Source organism: Mobula hypostoma, chromosome 22, assembly GCF_963921235.1.
Source record: "Mobula hypostoma chromosome 22, sMobHyp1.1, whole genome shotgun sequence".
Classification (NCBI taxonomy): domain Eukaryota; kingdom Metazoa; phylum Chordata; class Chondrichthyes; order Myliobatiformes; family Myliobatidae; genus Mobula; species Mobula hypostoma.
The window spans coordinates 51,287,124-51,310,411 of NC_086118.1; the positions used below are offsets into that span (position 1 = coordinate 51,287,124).

General features: G+C 41.9%; 1 protein-coding gene across 1 annotated transcript in view; it reads left to right on the forward strand.

Annotated features, from left to right (window-relative positions):
- The window catches only part of aspscr1 (ASPSCR1 tether for SLC2A4, UBX domain containing), a 313,012-nt gene that overhangs the window by 182,990 nt on the left and 106,734 nt on the right, over positions 1-23,288 (forward strand). The window contains exons 12-13 of the mRNA XM_063030554.1: positions 18,872-18,934; positions 22,611-22,663. Coding sequence (XP_062886624.1) covers positions 18,872-18,934; positions 22,611-22,663 — 116 coding nt within the window. The remainder of the gene's footprint in view (positions 1-18,871; positions 18,935-22,610; positions 22,664-23,288) is intronic.

The following is a 23,288-nucleotide window of genomic DNA, read 5'->3' on the forward strand; positions in this document are numbered from 1 at the left end:
TGTAAATGAGAAACAAGTGAGAGAGTTGAGAAAGGCAGAGGACACGCTGAGGGAAATGCCAAAGGCGAACTGTGCAAACCGCGGGAAAACATGTCAGTGGCCAGAACTGGAAGAAAAAGTTTTAGATTGGGTGAATCATCAGCGATCGTCTGGATACATTGTTATCAGAGAAATGATTCGAGTTCAAGCGTTGAAATGGGTTGAAAAACACAGTGAGGTCAGCGAAAATTTCAAAGCCACGCGATGTTGGTGGACTCGATTTATGAATAGATGTGACCTTGTGTTGAGACAAAAAACAAAGATTGCTCAGAAGTTGCTGAGCGACCTTGAGAATAAGATTACGGCCTTCCAATCATTTGTAATCAAGCATCGAAAAACTCATTCTTACCCGCTCTCACTGATTGGTAACGTGGACGAGACACCAATGTTATTTGATTTTGCTGGCAACTGCACTGTCAGAAGGGGGAGAAAACAGTCCTTGTCAAAACAACTGGACACGAGAAGCAACATTTTACTGTCGTGTTAACGTGTATGGCTGATGAGACCAAACTACCACTGATGGTGATTTTTAAGAGGAAGACATTCCCAAAGAAAGAAAAATTCCTGTGGGGTGTTGTTTACATTCAAGAACGTGGCTGGATGGACGAAGCGGGTTGCTTGAAGTGGGTTAAGGGGGTGTGGCATCGACGTCCCGAAGATTTCAGGAAGGAAAAGTCGCTGCTTGTCCAGGACATGTTCAAAGTGCACTTGTCAGGTGAGACAAAAGCAGCATTGAAAACTGAAAATACAGACATCGCAGTCATCCCGGGTGGTTTGACATCCGTGCTCCAGCCACTAGATGTGAGTTTAAGCAAACCATTCAAAGAATTCATGCGTCGACAGTGGAATGAATGGATGATGTCTGGAAAACAGTCATTCACTCCAGCGGGAAAGTAAACAAGTAAATTGAGAAGCAGAATGTGTTTTGTAGATCTTTTCTTTTGTGTAGCTTTCATAAGCATTTTGTATTTTCTTTTGTACTTGACTCAAAAACAGCCAATAAATACGACCTGTCTTCCGTGTATTCGTTTTTCCAAAGTTGGCACCCTCTGTATAAGCCGACCCCTAAAATTTAGGGCCAAATTCTCGGCTTATACACCAGAATTTACGGTATGTATATTTATACAACCTTGAGATTCATCTCCTTACAGGCAGCCACAAAGCAAAGAAACCCAATAGAACCCATTAAACTAAAAGAAGATTGTCAAACACCCGATGCCCAGAGAGAGGAAAAACAACTCATACAAACAAAAGTGAACAGGTCAGAACTGAAGATCATGAAAGTAAGTCCAGGCCACGGCCTCAGTTCAGTGCAGAGATGAGAAAACCTCATGGAGCAGCCTGCCCCTGGCACCCTGATCTTTTCAATCTGGCCCGGCATTTAAATTGTACAAACCTTGGGTTGTTCCTGAATCTTAGACCTGGGCCCTGCTGGTTTGATGTGCTCTCGGGCCTAAGTCCCGCTGCCTGAATTCAGCCTGTACCCACCCTTTCCAATTCACTCGGCACTGAAATTGATCAAACCCCGGGTCTTTCCTCACTTTTGGGCCTGAACTCTGCCTTGAATCTGCAGCTTCTCTGCTTGCCTCGCCTCAGTTCTGCATTGAATTGCCTCCAAATTCTGATTTCTCAGTGAGGGCTGGTGTGGATTCTCTCATCTTCCCCTCCTTGAAGTCATCAATCACTGCTGACATTGAGTGTGAAACTGTTGTTACAACACCATTCAACCAGGTGATCTGTCTCACTCCTGTATGCCTCTTCATCAGCATCTGAGATTCTGCCAGAAACAAATGTGGCACCAGAGAATTTATCAATGGCGTTTGAGCTGTACCTAACCACGCAGTCACAGATGTAGAGAGAGCATTGGGCTAAACATGTACCTGTGAGGTGAGCCTCTGTTGATTGTCAATGAGGAAGAGATATTATTATCGATCTGCAGTAACTGTGGTCTCCCGATAAGGAAGTCAATGACTCAGATGCAGAAGAATGTACAGAAGCCCAAGTTTTGAAGTTTGTTGGTGAGTAAAGTAAAGGCATCCGTTAGTCTCGCGAGACAATGGATCTGCGCCCGGAAAGTCTTCACTTTCCAGGGCGCGGGCCTGGGCAAGGTTGTATGGAAGACCAGCAGTTGCCCATGCTGCAAGTCTCCCCTCTTCACGACACTAATGTTGTCCAAGGGAAGGGCATTAGGACCCGTACAGCTTGGCACCAGTGTTGTCGCAGAGCAGTGTGTGATTAAGTGCCTTGCTCAAGGACACAACACGTTGCCACAGCCAAGGCTCGAACTCCGACCTTCAGGTTGCTAGTCCAATGCCTTAACCATGGGTAGTACTGAGGGGACAATGGTTTTGAATGCCAGTGTTGTGACTGTCAACGAAAGTCATCAGAGACACAACATCTGATGATGTAAAAGTCTTCATTGGGCACATGCAAGCTAACAGCATTTGTAGTCAATTTGGGGAGAGGCTCCCTGACCCAACATTACATCACATTTTTATATGTTAAAGATCAAAGGTGCCAGCAGGACAATTTCTATAGTTACAATCCATTCTTAGTGTTTCCTGTGTTGCACATAATTTTCAAGCACCTAGATCTTTGCACCAACACACCCAAATTGAGTGTTAATCACCACTGTCTCTGAGCTGCATTCATGCATATGCAGACATCGCAGGTGAATGAGATGTTTCCTGATTTGAAATCGACCTCAGTCTGCAGCTCTAGAAAGATTATTGTTCTGAGCTGCATTTTAAATTGCATCTACAGTCCACATTTAGATCTGAGGACTGGTTGCTGTTGAAATTAATAGTTGCTATATAACATATCTCCAGCATATGCCCTAAACACTGAGATGTACTCAGTAAATAGCAGCCTGATGTACTGAATGTTTTAAGCTGTCACAAAGGTCTTCGATCTGCTGTCCCTGGATCAGGGTCCAGAACTTTGGTTGCTCATCCACTTAACCACTTTGTTGCTATACCTTATACCCTAACTAACGGGCTCAAGTGCCAGACACTTGGGACTTCCACTAAACCATTTGCCTCAGGATCACTTGAACAGTTACAACTAGACTGCCCCATTGCCTAACATTGATATTTTAGGCTCTGGCACCTTGGGAGAAAATGCTGGATCAGGCCTTTGTCTACCAGAACTGATGCACCTGAAATGCAGATAAAATAACAAATAAAATTTAAGCATTTTTCAGGAATAGAGCTTCTCATTTTAGGGTGGAGAAATGTCCAAAATCATCAGTACTTTTTAATAAATTTGTGATGCAGTGAAACCAAGTTCCCTTCTTTGAAAGTATAAGCGGAGATTGCTAGAAGTACTCAATAGATAAGGTGGGGTCTGTGGAGAGGAAAAAACAGAGTTAACACTTCAAATCCATGATTTTTTTGACAAAATTCATCAAATTTCTTTCTCTTCTTCTACAGCTTCGACCTGATCTATCAAGTATTTTGTGCTTTTATGTCAGACTTTCTAAGTCTGCTCTATATTGCTTTGTACTACTAATCTGCAAACACCTCTAAGGCTACACAACTGACGCACTCACTTTCAAAGACTCTACAACTCACGTTCTCAGGATTTTTTATTTACACAATTTGTCTTTTGCACATTGGTCATTAGTGTTCATATTATAGTTTTTAAAATTCTGTTGTATTTCTTTATTTTCCTGTAAATGCCTGCAAGAAGATGGATCTCTAGGTAGTATATGGTCACATATACATACTTTGATAACAAATTTACATAGACTTAACTGACTCCTATTTGCTTTGTGCCAACTAGAGATTAAGTTTTTGCTGACATGGAACTAAAGGGGATAGCCTCACTCAATTTCACTTGCCCTGTCACTGAAATGTTCCCACAATCTATGGATCACTTTAAAGGACTCTTTATCTCATGTTCTTAATATTTATTGCTTAATTTTTATTGTTATTTCTTATTTTTGTATTTGCACCATTTGTTGTCTTCTGCACTCTGGTTGAATGCCCTAGTTGGGCAGTCTTTCATTGATTCTGTTATGGTTATTATTCTATAGATCTATTGGGTATGCCCCAAGAAAATTAATCTGAGCATTGTATATGGTGACATATATGTACTTTGATAAGAAATTTACTTTGAACTTTGAAAACCATGCTTATATCTGCTACTGATATAAAACTTGATGTCAGCACTTTGATATCAATCCTTAACTTGGGCCAAAAGTAATGTTTATCCATGTTCATACTTTTGTGTTTTTCCCTTGAAACTAGGGAAAAAGCAGCAATTCTAAAACTGCTTTATTTTCCTAACTTTAAACGTCTATCACAAAGAGCTTTAAACATAACATTGACCATTTGAAGCATGTTAAGGATCAGTTTTATTAGTCAGATACATTTACATGTGTTAGGAATTTTCTGGTGTGACTTGACGCAATGTGCAAAACAACATTCAACAATTATAAAGAACAAGGAATTGTATAAAAATAAAGTTAGAAGTACAGATATGGAATAAAATGTGCATAAATGCATATGCAAATGTGCATAAATGCATGTATGCATTTCTAAATGACAATAAAAGAGGACTGAGTGTTCTCATAATCTAATCTAATGTATATACCATGTAAACAACATTGTAAAGAGTAGTTTAAAGTGTTTACAGTGCAGTGCCTTGCAGTGACTGATGTAATAGATAGAGGGGATGAGAGGCTAACTGGAATGGTTGATTGATTAGCTGTCTTGGGGATGACATTTTTAAGATGGCGTGAAGTTTTAGCACTTTCCAGAAGAGACTTTTTGGAACAAAGGCAATTTGCTATAGCTTTATCATAAATGCGGAGGATTGGCAACACTTGAAGCATTCATCCACAGAATGCCTCTGCGATGGAGAAAACCACTGGAAAATTATTTTCCTATCTGTAAATTTATAGATTCCTTAAACAGTCATAACTTGAGTCTTGGGGCTCTTTAAAATCATTTGAATGTGTGCATCAAACTGAAGGAGTCTTGTGGAGATGTTCGGCTAAAAGCTGCCAAACCATCTTCTATTTTCCTGGAATCAAGTTTGTCTAATTTTACATTGCTTGTTCATCAGCTTGATTGCTTCCACTAGCTTATTGGTGATACATTTGTAGAGCAATATTCTGAAGTGACTAGTCTGAACCAGTGAGGTAACTTTAGCTTCAATGTACTCATTGAGGACCATTCATTTGTTATGTACTGTTGTATGATGCGGGCAGTCATGGTCTTTTCATGACCATAAATGTTCTTGGCAAACTTTTCTACAGAAGTGATTTGCCATTGCCTTCTTGTAGGCAGTGTCCTTATAAGATGGGTGACCCCTACCATTATCAATAATCTTCAGAGATCTTCTGCCTGGCGTCAGTGGTCACATAACTAGGACTTATGATATGCACCAGCATATCATGGCTTCACGTGACCCTGATTGGGGGGAGGAAGGGAGATGGTTACACTTTGCCCAAGGGTGACCTGCAGGCCAGCAGGGGGAGGGAGTACCTTACACCCCCTTCGGTAGAGATGTATATCCTCCCTGCCACCCATCATTGAGGTTAGCTGTGAAAAATGCTTCATGTGTAAATTGTGCTACTGTTCAGAAAGTGAGTTTATTAGCCACCTGATAAACTGTGTGGCCTTGGAATTGAGTTGTGCACAGGGGAGAGAGGGTCTGCAAGATAAAGTTGGGTGATGTTGCAGTTCAGGGAACATGGGGTAATATTGTGTGGTTGAGAAAGGTGGTTGGTATCTTGTGAAATTTAAGACTTTATGTAGGGGCTGTTGCCACAAACAGTCTGTCTGATAAGATGCCTTAATGGGGAAACATGCATCAGAATATCAAAGTGTAAGGAAGTAATGTATGTGTTCCTCCTGGCCCTTGTGGAGGGGAAGGGCACGAGTAATAGAACATAGAACGGTACACGATGTTGTGCCAGCTCTTTAAGCTATTCTAATTCAACCTAACCCTTCCCTCCCACATAGCCCTCCATTTATCTTTCATCTTTCTATCTATCTAAGAATGTCTTAAATGTTCCCAGTGTGTCTGGCTCTACACCACTCCTGGCAGTGCATTGAAAGCACCTAAAACACAGAAAAAAAACACCTTTCACATCTCCCCCTATACTCTCCTCCATACACCCTAAATATGTCCCCCCATATTGGACATTTCCACCCTGGGAAAAAGACTTTGGCTTTCCACTCTATATCTGTCTTTTCATCTTGTACACCTCCCTCAAATCACCTCTCACTCTTCTCCACTCCAAAGAGAAAAGCACAAGCTTGTTCAACTTTTCCTCATAAGACATCCTCTCTGATCCAGGATGGTCAAACAATGATGGAGGGGCAGACAGACTAAGACTTTATAAGGCATGGTCAGACCATATTTGGAGTCTTGTGAGCAGATTTGGGTCCCCTATCTTAGAAAGGGTGTGCTGGCATTAGAGAGGGTTCAGAAGAGGTTTACGAGAATGATCCTGGAAATGAAAGAATTAACATATGAGGAGCATTTGATGGCCCTGGGCCTGTACTCACTGGGGTTTAGAAGAATGGGGGAGGATCTCATTGAAATTGCCAAGTATTGAAAGGGCTAGATAAAGTGGACATGAGAGTAGATGTCTCCTATAGTGGGAAAGTCTAGGACCAGCAGGCACAATCTTAGAATAGATTATGTCTCTTTAGAGCAGAGATGAGGAGGAATTTCTTTAGCCAGAAAATGGTGAATGTGTGGAATGCATTGGCAGAGATGACTGTGGAGGCCAGGCCATTGGGTATATTTAAAGTGGAGTATGATAGGCTCTTGATTAGTAAATGTGTCAAAGTTTATGGGGAGATGAGAGGAGAATGGGGTTGGGAGGGAAAATAAATCAGCCAAGATGGAATGGTGGAACAGGTTCTATAAGTCATCCTGTAGGAGCAGAATTAGACCATTGAGCCCATCCAGTGTGCACCATTCAATCATGGCTGACTCAATGGGCCGAATGGTCTAATTCTGCTCCTACTGTGCGTCCTATGGTCTGATTGCTGGGTGTTTGGTGGAGCCAATTTATCAATAAGAATGGGAGAAGCATTTCAGCTACTCCAGACCCACAAGTACGGAACCCAATGATTCCACCCTTCCTGTCTGGTTTCAGCTGTGGTGTGTCCCACTGGAAATAGTGTTGCTTGTTGCTAAGAGCAGAATGGCTGTTAAAATGAAGCTAGCTATCCACATTCTTGTGGTCATTCAACACTTGCACGAATGTTTTCGATCCTGCCATTCAATCTGCTTTCTTGAACACCAAAAGTAGGTAAATTTGAATTATAGTCCAGATTTTTTGCAATTAACCTCTGATGTAACCACAACAAAGGTCAAAATAAAATTATCAAAGCACATATATGTCACCATATACAATCCTGAGATTTGTTTTCTTGCGGCCATACACAGTAAATCCAAGAAACATAATGGAATTAATGAAAGACTGCATCCAAATTGTGCAAATACAAAAGAGAAAAATTAATAATAATAAAAAATAAATAGGCAGTAAATATCGAGAACATGAAATGAAGAGTCCATGAAAGTGAATTTCTTAAGTTGTAGTGACAGATCAAGTGAAGTTATCCTCTCTGGTTCAAGAGCCTGATGATTGAGGGGTAATAAGCGTTCCTGAATCTGGTGGTGTAAGTCTTGAGGCTCCTGTACCTTTTTCCTGATGGCAGCTGTGAGAGGAAAGCATGGCCTGGATAGTGAGTGTCCTTGATGAACCAAATCCTAGAATGTACAAACAGCTCCAGTTCTTGTGCCAAATATATAAATTGTTTAGGTTCAGAAGGAAAATCAGAGGATAAGATATCCTGGCATAATATTGTATATATTTCGTTGCAAGGTTACAAAGAGACATTGTGGGTTTATTTTGAACCAGCATGCAACTAAGAGTTTATATAGCATTTTTCCTTCAGGCTTGTAATGTAGAATTTATTTATCGCAGTTAATTGGGTCGGTGGTTAATTGGGGTAGCCGCTTATTTGGGATAACTTTTAAAGAACAAAAACTAATTCAGAAAATAGCATTGATTCCCTCCATTTATTTGGGACACTATACCGCATAATTGGGACAGGAGACTTGCTTGAACAGTTTCTGACTAGTGTCAACTGCGTGCATTTGTGTGGCTGTTGGGCACTACACCATGGTTGGAGCAAACAGTTTTTAAATAGGGTCAGTTACATGTGTATGTGTTCAAAAAGCAGTGATTTTCGTCACTGACAGTTGACAAGAAATTCAGAACTATTTTGCTCACTGTGCTTTCAAGCATTCAGAAACAATCGAGAGTGAAAATGTACCAAGTTACAAACTACGAAGAACTTGAAGGTATTAGCAATAATCTTGAAATGAAGATTTGGAGAATGTAATCGTTGATAGCATTGTATGAAGGCAGTCCATTATCTGCCCTAGATGTTGCACTGATCTTGTTCATTTACTGTGAAATCAAAGAACACATCAGCGTACACTGGATGAATTCCCCTGTCAATATCTATTAGAAACTAATCGTCATCGTGGCTATCCCTTGAGGTCGAGGAGATGATGGTCTTCGTTCTGAAGAAGTGACCCATAGAGCGAAGATGCCTGTGCGTGTATTTGTTTAACGTGTACTTGATGTTGCACTCCAAGAGGCACATGACACTTCACAAATCAACCAACTGATTCCAATGGCATGGAAACCACGACGATTGGAGCTGATGGATTTGATGCAGCCTTCATCCGCCCTCACAGCCGTTGAGTTCGAAGTAACTTTGGCCGCCTGTTCCACCGTTGAGGTCTTGGTTGGATTGTTCTTTGTCAGGGACCTCACCCTTGACCTTACTGCCATGGGTGCCCCTACCAGGAGCATAGCTCCAGACGGCATCGCTCTCGAGATCACAGGACCACATAAGCCTCTCCACCACGACAAGGTGACAATCCACGGAGAAGATTAGAAACTAATACACAATTTTATAGCACTGTAGTAGAATTGGCAGTGTTCTAATTTGTTCTGTATGTCATATAAATACATAATTTGTTCCTCCACTAAACAGTAGTTTCTTTTTTATGCCTTCTTAACTATTTCCATGAAACTTTAGCTAACTGGGGTAGACAGTTAATTGGGTCAAGATGTACTGACCATAATATAAGACCATAAGATACAGGAGCAGAATTAGGCCAGTTGGTCCATTGAGTCTGCTCCATCATTTCATCGTGGCTGACCCAGTTTTCCTCTCAACCCCAGTCTCCTGCCTTCTCCCCGTATCCCTTCATGCCCTGAACAATCAAGAATCTATCAACCTTTGCCTTAAAAATACATAAAAAGTTGACTTCCACAGTTGCCTGTGGCAAAGAATTCCACAGATTCACTACTCTGGCTAAATAAATTCCTCCTCATCTGCATTTTAAAAGTACACCCCTCTGGTCTTAGACTCTCCCACCACAGGAAACGTCCTCTCCACATCCACTCTATCAAGACCTTTCACCATTCGATAGGTTTCAAGGAGGTCACCTCTCATTCTTCTGAATTCAAGTGAATACAGGCCCAGAGCCATCAGACACTCTTCATTTGACAAGCCATTCAATCCTGGAATTATTTCCATAAACCGTCTTTGAATCCTCTCTATTATCAGCACCTCATTTCTAAGATGAGGGGCCTAAAGCTACTCGCAATACTCCAAGTAAGGCCTCACTAGTGATTTATAAAGTCTCAACAATACATCCTCGTTTTTATATTCTAGTCCTCTTGAAATGAATGCTAACATTGCATTTGCCTTCCTTACCACAGACTCAGCCTGCAAATTAAACTTCAGGGAATCCTGCACAAGGACTCCCAAGTCCTGTTGTGCCTCAGATTTTTGTGTTTTCTCTCCATTTAGGAAAGAATCAACCCTTTCATTTCTTCTACCAAAGTGCATGACCATACACTTTCAAACACTGTATTCCTCTGCTATTTCTTTGCCCATTGTCCTAATCTGTCGAAGTCCTTCTGTAGCCTCTCTACTTCCTCAAAACTTCCTGCCCCTCTACCTATCTTCATATCAGCTGCAAACTTTGCAACAAAGCCATCAATTCAGTCATCCAAATGATTGATACATAATATAAAAAGAATCAGTCCAACAGAAATCCCTGTGGAACACCACTAGTCACCGTCAGCCAACCAGAAAAGGCTCCCTTTATTCTCACAATTTGCCTCCTGCCAATCAGCCACTGCTTTATCCATTCTAGAATTTTCCCTGTAATACCATAGCTCATAGCTTATTAAGCAGCCTCATGTGTGGCACCTTGTCAAAGGCCTTCTGAAAATCCATGTACACAACATTAACTGATTCTCCTTTGTCAGGTAAAATTTTCCCTTGAGGAAACCATGCTGACTACAGCCTATCTTATCGTGTGCTCCAAGTACCCTGAGACCTCATCCTTAATAATGAACTCCCACATGTCCCAATTAATGGGAATCCACTGTATCTGACAATTTAAATTATAGATATTTAGACTGCAAATGAACAAGAGAAGTGAAAATACTTTGTAATGAAGTAATCAAGTCCTGTTTCTCTTTTATTTCCTTTCTTTTTTAATTTCCACCCCTATCTCCAGTTTCAAAATAGCATTTGTTCAAGTATAGTTTTGGGCACTTTCAAATCAAGAGAGGGAATCACAAAATAATTACAACTTAGATTACTGGATCTCTCCTTAAAGATACTGTGATCACCCAGCTTGCCAATTTAGCATCCAGATGACTACGGAATTTTTGCCCCTAATTCTGTGTTCTTTGCAATTATTGCGTGAAAGCAAGCCTCCAGATCTCATTTTTAAACATCACTTTTTCCAGTTGTGATCATTTTCCCTTATTCTTGCTCTTCATTGTAAAGCAACTTACAGTATTTACATTTCAGATCTGTAACTCTCATTTAGACTTCTATACGATAGAAGGAGGATCTTGGTACCACAGGGTTTAGTTAAAACAAGTAGTTGGAAGGAAAAGGACATAGTGTAGGCAGAAGGGAGTAATTAAGTTGGCCATTTGATTGCTAATTTATTTGGTTTGGCACAACCCTGTGATCCGAAGGGCCTGTTCCTGTGCTGTACTGTTCTATGTTCTATGTTCTATAGTTAAAGAAGCTGGCTAAAAGCACAAAAGCTGGCTGGTGGTGAGGTAACATCTGCACTGGACTTCGAGCCGAATGGTCCCAGGTTTGAATCCAGCCGCCTCCTTGCATGCTTTCCATTCATACTGGGTTGAGCTTCGAGCTAACAACTTGGGCAGCTTGGTCTCGTAAAAACAGACGCAAAATGGTAAAGAAATGGCAAGGTTTCTGCCCGACGCACTAGATTTTCGGGCCAAGTAGCCTTTTTTGCTGCAAATGTTATGTAAGGTAGAAATGGAGGCTCTTTCATGTATTCTGTTGGATTTTTTGAGAAAATTTTAGGCTAGCGTGGTAGTGTGGTGGTTAGTGAAACACTATTACAGCGCCTACAACCCGGGTTCAATTCTACCATTGTCTTTAAGGAATTTGTACGTTTGCCCCGTGACCATGTGGGTTTCCTCCGGGTATTCTGGTTTCCTCCCACATTCCAAAGACGTATGGGTGAGTTGGTTAATTAGTCATATGGGTGTAATCGGGTGGCGCAGGCTCATTGGGTCAGAAGGGCCTGTTACCATGCTGTATCGCTAAATAATAAATAAGTACATTTCATTTGTGTTGAATAGTGAATAAAAGAGTCAAAGCTGTGATTTGACAAGTTTGTTTAGAAGTCAGCTGAGCTGTTTGAGTGGACTGAGTATGACTTCACTGAGCACAATATATATTTTTAACTAAGGCAATATTTTTGTGGAAGAATTTTTGTACTGTTAAAGTGCAGCTTAAATCGTGTGGAAAAGGTCCAAGTAGCAACTTTGCATGTTTGTAAGAGACTTTAGTCCAGTCGAGCTTCTCCAGCACATTCTGTGTATTGCTCTAGATTTCCAGCATCCTGCAGTATCTCTTGTGTCTTAGTCCAGTTGTAGTTCCTGCCTGTCCTAAAATGAGCTAAACACCAACAACAATGTTCTCACGTTGAGAAGGAATTGTGTTTTTTTTTGTCAACAATGTCCAATTAGGTTTTGTTTTGATATGGACATTTGAATGAAATATTTCATTTATGCAACTTGTTGAGCTCTCTGAAGTTGTTACAAGAACAGCTTTTCTGTGTGCCAATACTGGCAGTTGTATTTGAGGAAGAACGTCTGGAATTTCTCCTTTTTTAAAAACAAAGGGTAAATACTGTACCAAACGGTGCTTTTTTTCTCAATGAGCTGCCAGGCATTGTAGCAGTAATGGCAAATAACCTCTTAACCCTTTAGATTCTGCATTAACACTTGGCATAAACTGTGGTTAAATTTAATTTTCAATGTTATTTCCAAAAATATACAGTATATTATAAATTTAGCTTATATAGTTGCAGTGTTGCTAACATAAGTATACACATCATCATATAATGTGAAAGAAACTGTGTAAGCTTATGGATGTTGTTAAGTGTTAAAATGATTAAATCAAGGGTCAGACATTTTGTGAACTTCCACTTGCCTTTGAAGTCTATCCCTCTCTTGTTGTATTGGATGGATTTTATTAGAGACTTCCAGCAATGGTTGTTAAAAATTCCTTAGATGTTTCCCTTCTCCTGTTGCATTTTTAATGTTGAATTGGATTATTATATACCACTCGGTTGAAAATATAATGAGAAAAATACAGCATTATATGTGCTGAAACATAAATAATCTTGAAGCAGCTGTGCATAAATTCGTTTTTCAAACATGGTTTTAAAATGGAATTCATTGATGTTAGCAACAGCTAAAGTTAAAAGATACGTCATGAAGGGAAAATAGTTTTAATTAAGCATACACTTACATAGTAACTTCACACCTTCATATTACCCTCTAACCATCAGGCTCCCTGAACCAGCATGGATGACTTCATTCACCTTAACACTGCACTGATTCCACAACCTATAAACTCATTTTCAAGGACTCTGTAGCTAATGTTCTTAGTATTTTTCATTCATTTATTTATTTATTGCTTGTTTTTATTCTTTGGGCCGGGCCAGTTCTACTCATTGCTCCACAGCATTTACTTCGCACTCTGCGGCTCTAAGGCTGTGGGCTTGCTCCGGCTGTTCCGGGCTTCGTGTCTGCGAGCTCCACGATGTTTTGCTTCGCTGTGTGATGAACTGTGAGCGTGCTCCGGGCTTCGTCTCTACGGACTCACGTTCGTTCTGAATGCTGTTGCCTGCCTTTTTCTTTGCACAATTTGTGTTTTATTTTTCTCTCTGCGCACGGGGTGTTTGTTAGTCTTTTTTTATGGGTTCGTTCGGGTTTCTTGCTTTGTGACTGCCTGTAAGGAGACAAATCACAAAGTTGTATAATTTGTACATACTTTGATAATAAATATACTTTGAACTTTTTCTGTATTTGCAGTTTTTCTTTTTTTCATGTTGTTTGTCAGTCTTTGTGTGTAGTTTTTCATTGATACTGTTGTATTTCTTTGTTCTGTGAATGCCTGCAGGAAAACAAACCTCAGGGTTGTTTATGGTGACATATATGTAGTTTGATAATAAATTTACTTGAACTTTGAACTTTTGAACCTGGAGATGCTCTAAGGCACTTGACGACCAGGTTTGGACATATAATCATTTATAAAGTAATGCACGTGCTGATAATTTTCCACACAACTGACAGTAGTGGGATCAGTGAACAGATGACAAGTATGGTGTAGAAAGCAGAGGGATGCACACTGGTCAGAAACCAATAGGGTGTTCTGTGCAGTATGCCACACCTGCCTCTGATGTCTGAATCCCTCAGCTGTCTCTTGGAGCCAAAAGGCAATGTCTCTCTCACTATAGCATTTCTCATTGTTGCACTTGATACCGGCCTGGAAACATGCAGCTGCTGCTTCTTACGCCCAGCCATCAAAGGCCTGAATCCTTTTGTTGCTGGCACAATGGTATCAGTTTGCTACTTTGAAACTCCGGCTAAATCGTTGAGCAGATTTCTGATGGCCACCTGATTGTGACTGACTTTTCTGTCTTATGAAGCAAGGGACTGATTTGCAGCTTGCTTCAGAGCGTCAGCCTAAACTGTGTGCACATGATCGGAGCGGCAACTTTCTAACTTGGCTTATAACGCTGTCACTGAACCATGCTGATGTTTTGTAATCTCATGCTCCAGAATGGGGACGGCACAGGAGCATAGCTCTTACCGTAACGCTCCTACAGCACCAGTGATCCGGTTTCAGTTTCCGCCACTCTGTAAGCAGTCTGTATGATCTCCCTGCCATCGTGTGTGATTCTAAAGGGTGCTCCAGCTCCGGTTTCCTCCCTCATTCCAGTAATGTATGGGTTAATTGGTCAGATGGGTGTAATTGGGCAGCACAGGCTTGTTGAGCAGGAAGACTTATTACTGTGCTGTATCTCTAAATAAAAACAAAATAAAATAAAGTAAGTTACACAGAGAGTGGTGGGCGTGCGGAATGCACTGCCAGGGTGGTGGTCATGACAGATACATTAGGGACATTTAACAACCTCTTAGATAGACACATGGATGATAGAATAAATGGAGGGCTACGCAGGAGCGAGAGGCTAGAAGAGTCAGTATAACTTTGTGGGCCAAAGGGTCTGTACTATGCTGTAGTCTTCTCCACTCAGTGGCCACTTTATTAAGTACCTCCTGTGCCTAATAAAGTGGCCACTGTGAGTTTCTGCATGGTCCTGTGCTGCTGTAGCCCATCACTTAAAGGTTTAATGTGTTCAGAGATGCTCTTCTGCACACCACTGTTGTAATGTGAGGTTATTTGAGTTACTATCGCCTTCCTGTCAGCTTGAACCAGTCTGGCCATTTTCCTCTGACCTCTCTCATTAACAAGGTGTTTTTGCCCACTGAACTGCCGCTTACTGGATTTTTTTTTTTGTTTTTCACACATTCTCTGTAAGCTCTAGAGACGGTTGTGCATGAAAATCCCAAGAGATCAGTTTGTGAGAAACTCAAACCACCCTGTATGGCACCAACAACCATTCCACAGTCAAAGTCATTGAGATCACATTTCTTCCCCATTCTGATGTTTGGTCTGAACAACAACTGAACCTCTTCACCATGTCTGCATGCTTTTATGCATTGAGTTGCTGCCACATGATTGGCTGATTAGATATTTGTATTAATGAGCAAGTGTACCTGGTAAAGTGACCATTGAGTGTATATGGACAGTCATGAACTTACAAATTAGGTATAGAATCAGCAAGTAAGTCAATATAATTAAGTATAGGAGGATACTTTGTAATAATGGGAAGGAGAAAACAATATATTTCTTGGAAATATTTGGAGTTGAGGTATAGGGACCTGAGAGGCCAGGTGTACAAATCTCTGAAAGCAATAATGCAGATTAATAAGACCATTAATGTACAAGTAATAAAGTGGCCACTGGGTGTCTGTTCTGGAATACTTGCACTCAACCCTATGGCTTACTTCTGGATTTCATTGAAGTTAATGCTTCATTTTGAGCAGGTTTTTGAAGATAATCCATCCTAACTTCCCACAACATTGATACTGTAATAATTAATTGAAAACTGTTGATTATTGAGCTGAATGGTGGAGAATGAAGGGTTTTTTTTACATTATTCGGATCTCAGGAACAAGTGACGTGGTTGAAAATTTGCTTTAGGTCACAATAATAATTTGTCTAAACCTACAAAGAAAATCTCCTGTTACACCGAAGTAACTTGATCATCTCCATGTCAATTATCCCCATATTTTCTGAATGAGCTTGCTAGTGAAGTGCAGATTTAACACGGCCGTCAGCAGCTGAGTAACCTCCTCTCTCATTGAAACTTTTCCTCCCAACCAGCTTAACAGATGGTGCTATATTGAAAGTGTATGGTTGATGATCTGACCCAGTGTGACAGCTGGCCGCATCGTTAATTTTACATTTAAGTATTTACACACAAGCTGATATTCCGGGTAACTCGCAGCCACAAGAAGTGGAAGGTTGACTTCTTTCAGCTGCAGCATGACAAAGAATGTAATGGTGTAATCGTGGGTCTGTATGTAACTTAATCCCACATTGTTATTATTCTGAGAGAACAAAACGTCCTTGTTTCCAGCTTCATTTGAGGTTCTAAGCGCAGCCTCTGTTGGTGCAATCATAGTGCCTAATTATGTTGCATTTTTCAGTTTAGTATTTTAAAATAATTGACTGAATATTATGAATTCACGCCAAAAGTAAGTGATGGTTGAACTGCTGGTTAGACTTTCCTTCAGTCCTTCAAAGAAAACAAAGGGATTTTTGACAGAAGCTTATATACCATTAACCTACTGGAGCTCGGGGCGTTCCAGAGTTTGAAGTTCAATTCCGTTGCCATCCATAGGAAGTTTGGATGTTCTCCCCGTCAACTGCATGGGTTTCCTCCTGGTGCTCTGGTTTCCTCCCACACACCAAAGACACACCAGTTAGTAGGTTAATTGGTTATTGTAAGTAATCCGTGATTGGACGAGGGTTAAATAGGTGGCTTGCTTGGTGGTGTGGCTCATTTATGGTGAAAGGGCCTGTTCTGCACTGTATCTCTAAATAAATACACAAACATATTCTCTCTCTCTCTCTCTCTCTCTCTCTCTCTCTCTCTCTCTCTCTCTCTCTCTCTCTCTCCTCTCTCCCTCTCTCCCTCTCTCCCTCTCTCCCTCTCTCCCTCTCTCCCTCTCTCTCTCTCTCTCTCTCTCTCCCTCTCTCCCTCTCCCTCCCTCCCTCCCTCCCTCCCTCCCCCCCCCCCCCCCCCCCTCGGTTGTCCATCGAAATCCGATGACGATGTCCACTCCTTTCATGGTGAGATCTTTGATGACTATACAGTCCTATCCTGGACCCACAAGCTCTGTTGCAGGTGGGACATGTATATGTAGTAGTGGTAGTGGTGGCAACAATGGCTGCATTTCTCCTGGCTCTCTTCTGCTGTCTTCTGGTTGTTTTTTCCATCTCCAGAACACGAACCCCGTCCCTACACAGCTGTCACCAAGTGGTACGGTCAGCAGCAACATCCTCCAGGTCCTCGTGTCTGATCTTGCACTTCCTTAAAGCATTCTCCATCTGATCCTTACAGCGCTTCTTCAGCCCTCCAGCTGAGTGTCGACCATGATGTAGCCGGCCGTATAACACTCTGCAGGGTAGCCGTCATGGGGGCATCCTTATCACGTGCCCCAGCCACTGCAGCTGATGCTGGGTGATCATGGCTTCAATACTCCTGCAGTTGGTCTTTACAAGTATTTCAGTGTGAGGCACCCACTCACACCAGGTAATTCCCAAATTGCGCTGGAGGCAGCTTATGTGGAAGCGCTCCAAGGACTTGATGTGACAGCTGTAGGTTACCCAAGCTTCACAGCTATAAAGGAGGGTGGTGACACAGACCGCTTGGTATACGGTGACCTTTGCGGAGGGTCGAAGGCTCCTGTTCTGAAAGACTCTACGCCGAAGTCTCCCAAAGGCAGCTGATGCCTGTTTAATGCGGCTCTGAATGTCGTTGTCAATGCCGCTATCCTCAGAGAGAATGCTCCCCAGATATTTGAAAGATGGCACTACTGACAGCTTTTCATCACCAACAGTGAAGGCAGGTAGAGTGGGTGGGACACTGGCCTCCATTGGCAAACCACTTCTGTCTTGGTGGTATTGACAGTCAGCCCCATCCTGCTGTACGCTCTCACCGCCACAGCAAGGACAGTCTGGAGATCCTCCGGAGTGTGGGCCACAAGAGCACAGTTTTCTGCATACAGCAGCTCCAGGACCCGCTCTCTACGGAGTTTGGTGGTTGCACTAAGCCTCCTGATGTCAAAGAGGTTGCCATCTAATCTGACATCCACTGCCACACCGCTGCTGTCTTCAATCTCGTTGTGGAGAACCTTGGTAACACACAAGAGGAAGATGTTAAAGAGCACTGGCGCTAGCACACATCCCTGCCACATCCCTGCCTCACCCCTGTGCGTACAAGGAAAGGCTCGGACTCTTGTCCTCCTATGGTCACCTGAGCAGTCATCCCATCGTGGAACTGGTGGAGGATGTTAACAAATTTATTGGGACAGCCAAACCTGAGGAGGACATCCCATAACAGCTCTCTTTGCACAGTGTTGAATGCTTTGGAGAGGTCGACAAAGGCCGTAAACAGGTCCTGAAGCTGCCGGGCTGTGAAGATCATGTCAATCGTGCTCCTGTTCTTCCTAATTCCACACTGCGATTCAGGCAGCATTGACTCGGTGATGTTGCTGATGAGTCTCTGAAGCATCACCTTAGCCAGGACCTTTCCAGCAACAGAAAGGGGGGATATGCCCCTACTATTGTCGCAGATGGCCTTGTCACCCTTGTGACAACGATGTTTTCATTTCTCCATTGCTGTGGGATGTTCTCATCAGTCCAGGCCTTGGTGATGTACTGGTAGAGGGTGAGCATACACATGTGCCCTCCGTTCTTCAGTAACTGAGGGGGAGAAAGAGAAAAAGAGAGAGAGAGAGCAAGAAAAACATATCTTGTACAAATCTAAGCATTTGAAATAATGTCCTAAAAGTGTAAGCAGACCCCATGATAAAGTGTGCTGATGGAACTGGACCACGAGGATCCTAGTTATGTGGTCAAACTGTGGGACTGAACATGACTGCTTGTCAAAAGGCCAAAGCACATGAGGCACCAGTGGACCTGTTCCATGTATGTTTCTACAGGTCTTGTAGAAGTTTTTCTCTGAGATTCATTGGTAATTTGGTATTTCAATGGTAACTGATAACTGTAAAATCAAGTATCTCCTGAGATCATTGTTGGTAAAACTACTTAATTTTGTATTTCTCCAACAGTTGGAGCACTGATGGAATTTGTGAAGATGCATCTGAAGGACCCAGACATTTCATTTTATTTATGTAAGTAAAATAAGTGCAGCTGAGTCCATGGGCTCTTCGCACCTGGGATAGTTTTATTTGGGAGGATGCGCATTTGTCGTAGATTTCAAAGCAACATACACAAAATGCTGGAGGAACTCAACTGGACAGCATTAATGGAAATGAACAGTGAATGTTTTGAAACCCCATGACAAAGAAGCTTCGGATGGAAGCTGGACCACAAGTACTTTGACTTTTTGAAACGCTGACTGTTTATTCATTTCCATAGATGCTGCCTGACCTGCTGAGTTCCTCCAGCATGCTGTGTGTGTTGCTCTGGATTTCCAGCACCTGCAGAATCTCTTGTGTTAAATCATAGATTTCAGTTGCCTGATTGCAACCAAACTGATTAATGTACTCTCTGAAGAAAATTCTTCAAAATGATAATGCATGAGATTTTTGGTAGTGGATCTTAAAGGATGATACTGAAGTAAATCTTTCTCAAATAGAGATCACTCATTGGACTTGAGGAAACTGGTTTGTAGAATGAAACTAAATCATAAAATTATTTTACAGTAAAAATGAGACTACACAATCCTTTTTAATGTGCATAAAGTGCTCCATTTAAACAGAACTATCTGGTTTTGTTTTCAAGCTCAGCTGAAAGGTCGATGGTTAAAGAAGGGTTATTGAAGGATAGACCTTATTCCAGTAAGTTATTTGTCTTTTAGCCATGAGTAATTTGGGGCTGTTCTGGATGCCAAGGTAGCATAATGGTTAGCACAACGCTATTACAGCTTGGCGTGTCCCAGAATTCAGATCCGTCGCCTTTCTGAGAGGAGCCTCTGTACTTCTCCCCCGTGGAATGTTTGGGTTTTCCCTGGGTGTTCAAGTTTCCTCTCACCATCCAAAGACGTACCAGATGGGTCAATTGGTTGTTGTAAAGTGTCCCATGATCAGATGAGGTTTTATCAAAGTGCTGGGGCTATCTGGCTGGAAGGGCCAGCTCCGTGCTGTATCACTGTAACGAAAGTCAAACTATTTATCATTTTTAAGCAGTCATTTAAACTTTTTGAACGTTACCTCAGTTTGACTCCGTATGCGGTGCTGAAGCTTACTTTTATAATTGTTTCCATTTATTTGGTCAGAGTGTTTCACCAGTTAGAATTGAGTGGGTTTCAGGACTGACCTCATTTTGGTTACTCGCCATGTTAATGTGGTTTAAAAACAGGTCATCTGAAGAGCACCGAGGATTAACAGTTTCTCTCCTGCAGTGAACCACTTGACTGCTTCTCTCCTTGTAGTCCAAAACTGGAAGAGATCAAATGTTGTGACCTACGGTAATCTAATGGTGCACAAGTTTCTTGTAAGCAGGCCAAATTTGCAATCTCAGCCACTTCCAAGAACCATTCACAAAGAAGATATTTTGCTTTCACGATACATGACCAAATACTGATATTTTCAGTCACATTTGAAGGCTCCCTTGTAGCCGTCACCTGCACACCAGTGCGACGCTTGACACTCAACAGAGCCAGTGTTGTAACACACACAAAATGCTGGAGGAACTCAGCACGTTGGAGAGGAATAAACATAAACAGTCAAACTTTTGGGCCAAGACCCTTCATCAGTACTGGAAAGGAAGGAGGAAGAAGCCAACATAAGAAGATGGCGGGGGCGTGGGGGGACATACAAGCTGGAAGGAGATAGGTAAAACCAGGAGGAAGATGGGTGGGTGAGGGAGGTGGGATGAGGTAAGAAGGTGGGAGGTGATAGGTAGAGGAAGTAAAGGGCTGGAGAAAAAGGAAGGAGGAGGGGCACCAGGTAGAGATGATGGGGGAGTGAGGAGCTGAAAAGGGGTAAGAGGGGAGCCAGACGGGGAATGGAAAAAGAGAGAAAGGAAAGGGGGAAAAGTTACCAGAAGTTAGAGATATTGATGTTTATGCCATCAGGTTGGAGGTCATCCAGATGGGAGATGAGGTTTTGCTCTTCTGATCTGCGAGTAGACTTGTCGTGACAGCAGGGGCAGTCAGGTGCTACACTTGCTTCAGCTGCAGCCTCTGAAACCTGTGAACATTGCACACCGATGTCATGGGCTTCTCCTTGCAAAACTGCAGCGCTGTCCTGATGATTGCTGGCAAGCTGACCACAGAGCCAACTGGCATGACACACAACCACATGGGATCGCCATGACAGCATAGCAGTTAGCGCAATGCTATTACAGCCCAGGGCAACAGAGTTCGGGGTCCAGTCCTGGCATCCTCTGTAAAGGGTTTGTGCATCCTCCCCGTGGAATGCGTTGGTTTCCTCCGGGAGCTCCGGTTTCATCCCTCAGTTCAAAGGCGTACCTACCGGTTAGTAGGTTGATTGGTCATTGTAAATTGTCCTGCTGAAGGGTTTTGAGCCTGAAACATCAACTGTTCTTTTTTCTGTAGACACTGCCTGGCCTGCTGATCTCCTCCAGCATTTTGTGTGTGTTGCTTGGATTTCCAGCATCTGCAGATTTTCTCTTGTTTGCGACGGTAAATTGTCACATGGTTTGGCAGGGGTTAGTTTGGGAGTTGCTGGTGGCGTGGCTCAAAAGGCCAAAAAGATCTATTCCGTGCCTTTTTACTAAATTAAGAAAAATCAAGGATAGAGGCAGAGTTGCATTGTTAGGGAGTGTGGAAGATGAATGGCCTGTGTTCTGCCCGCTCATTTAGCAATAATAAATATCTTCACCACTAAAAACACTGAAAAGACCAGCAAATCGTTAGTTAAAACACTTATAATACTGAGAAATTCCCAATGGTTATTCTGAAATGAGGCCATCGTGGGTGCTTGCAATGGAAAACAAATGATTGATAATTATTTGACAGAAGAAAGTTATTCAGCCATGGTTTTGAATTCAGCTCTTTTGGGGAAATAAACATTATTGAATCATCACAGTATAGAAGATTGTAATACCAAAAAATCACAGTGGAGTTGCTATCATATGGGTGATGATCTACCAGAAAGATCCTCGATGTTAAACAGTACTTGTAAGGGATACTCTGACAATCTTTGGTTATTAGCCTGAGTCGTTGGGTAGGAGGCCAAGTAATTGGTATATTCAAAGTGGAGGTTCTGATTGGTGAGGGTGTCAAACGTTAGGAGAGAAAGCAGGAGAATGAGGTTGAGAGGGAAGATAAATCAGCCATGTGGGAATGCCAGAGCAGACTCAATGGGCTGTATTGCCTAATTCTGTTCCCATGTGTTATGGTCTTATCCCTTCATCATTGCCAGGTTAAATTTCTGAAACTCCATTTCTAACGGCCTAAGAAGTACTTCATCACAGCGCATCTGCTATGATTCAAAGTGGCACCGCCTCAAAGGCAATGGGTATAACTCATAAATGTGGGGCTTGCCAGTGAAGTTCAGCTCACATGTAAGAGTATCATAAATGATCACTTCTACGATAATGTTAGAGAGTAATCCGGGGGTTACAACAGTGTTTCAACCAGGCCCTTTCCTCCCACAAATGCTACTTAACCCTCCAAGTTCCTCCAGCAGGAGTTAAAACTTCTTCTTTTAAGTTAATAGTTTATTAACTATTTTAAAATCATAACAAATTTATTTGAGAATAGATTTGAAATTGATAGGGTTGATGCCTTGAGAATAAAATCTATATGATAATATTGATGAGTTCAATTAATTTATTGAGGTTTTGCATTATTCTCAGAGCTCTCCCATTTTTTTCCAGTTAAAACACCACCTAAAGAGCTTCTGAGTGATCCAGCAGTCACATTGTTCCAGGTATGTCCATTGACACTTTCCACCGGTCCATTTCCTGCAGATTTAATATAGAGCTGAGTGAAAGTCAACTGTAAATGTTTTTCTAAAATAATGTTCATGTGTTTTATCGTATATTTAAAATGCTTTTTCACCACCTTGGTTTGGCCTATGCTAATGAACTATGATCAAAAGCAATTCTGAACTCATGGCTTTGGAGAGAGATCTTGTGCTTGGAAATTGTTCAATGTACATAGCATTGGAGGCCAGTTTATTATCTTGGGATGGAGGAGCAGGGGTAGAAGAATATTTAAGAGAGAGAATATTTAGGTGAATGGCTATTAAACTTGTTATGATGAAGTTTGAGGTGACGTGGGACCTAAGGCTTCTGTATCTCCTGACTAATGGTAGTAGTGATAGAGAATATGGCCTGGATTCTCTGATGATAGATACTGCTTTCTAATGGCAGCACTCCATGTACATGTACTCAGTGGTGGGGAAAGGTTTGCTTGTGATGGACCAGGCTGTATCCAACACATACAGTAGTCTTTTTCATTTGTGGGCATTGGAGTTTTCATACCAGGCCACATGCAGTTAGAATACTCCACTGTCCACTTGTCAAGAGTTTTTGGTGACAGGCCGAATCCAT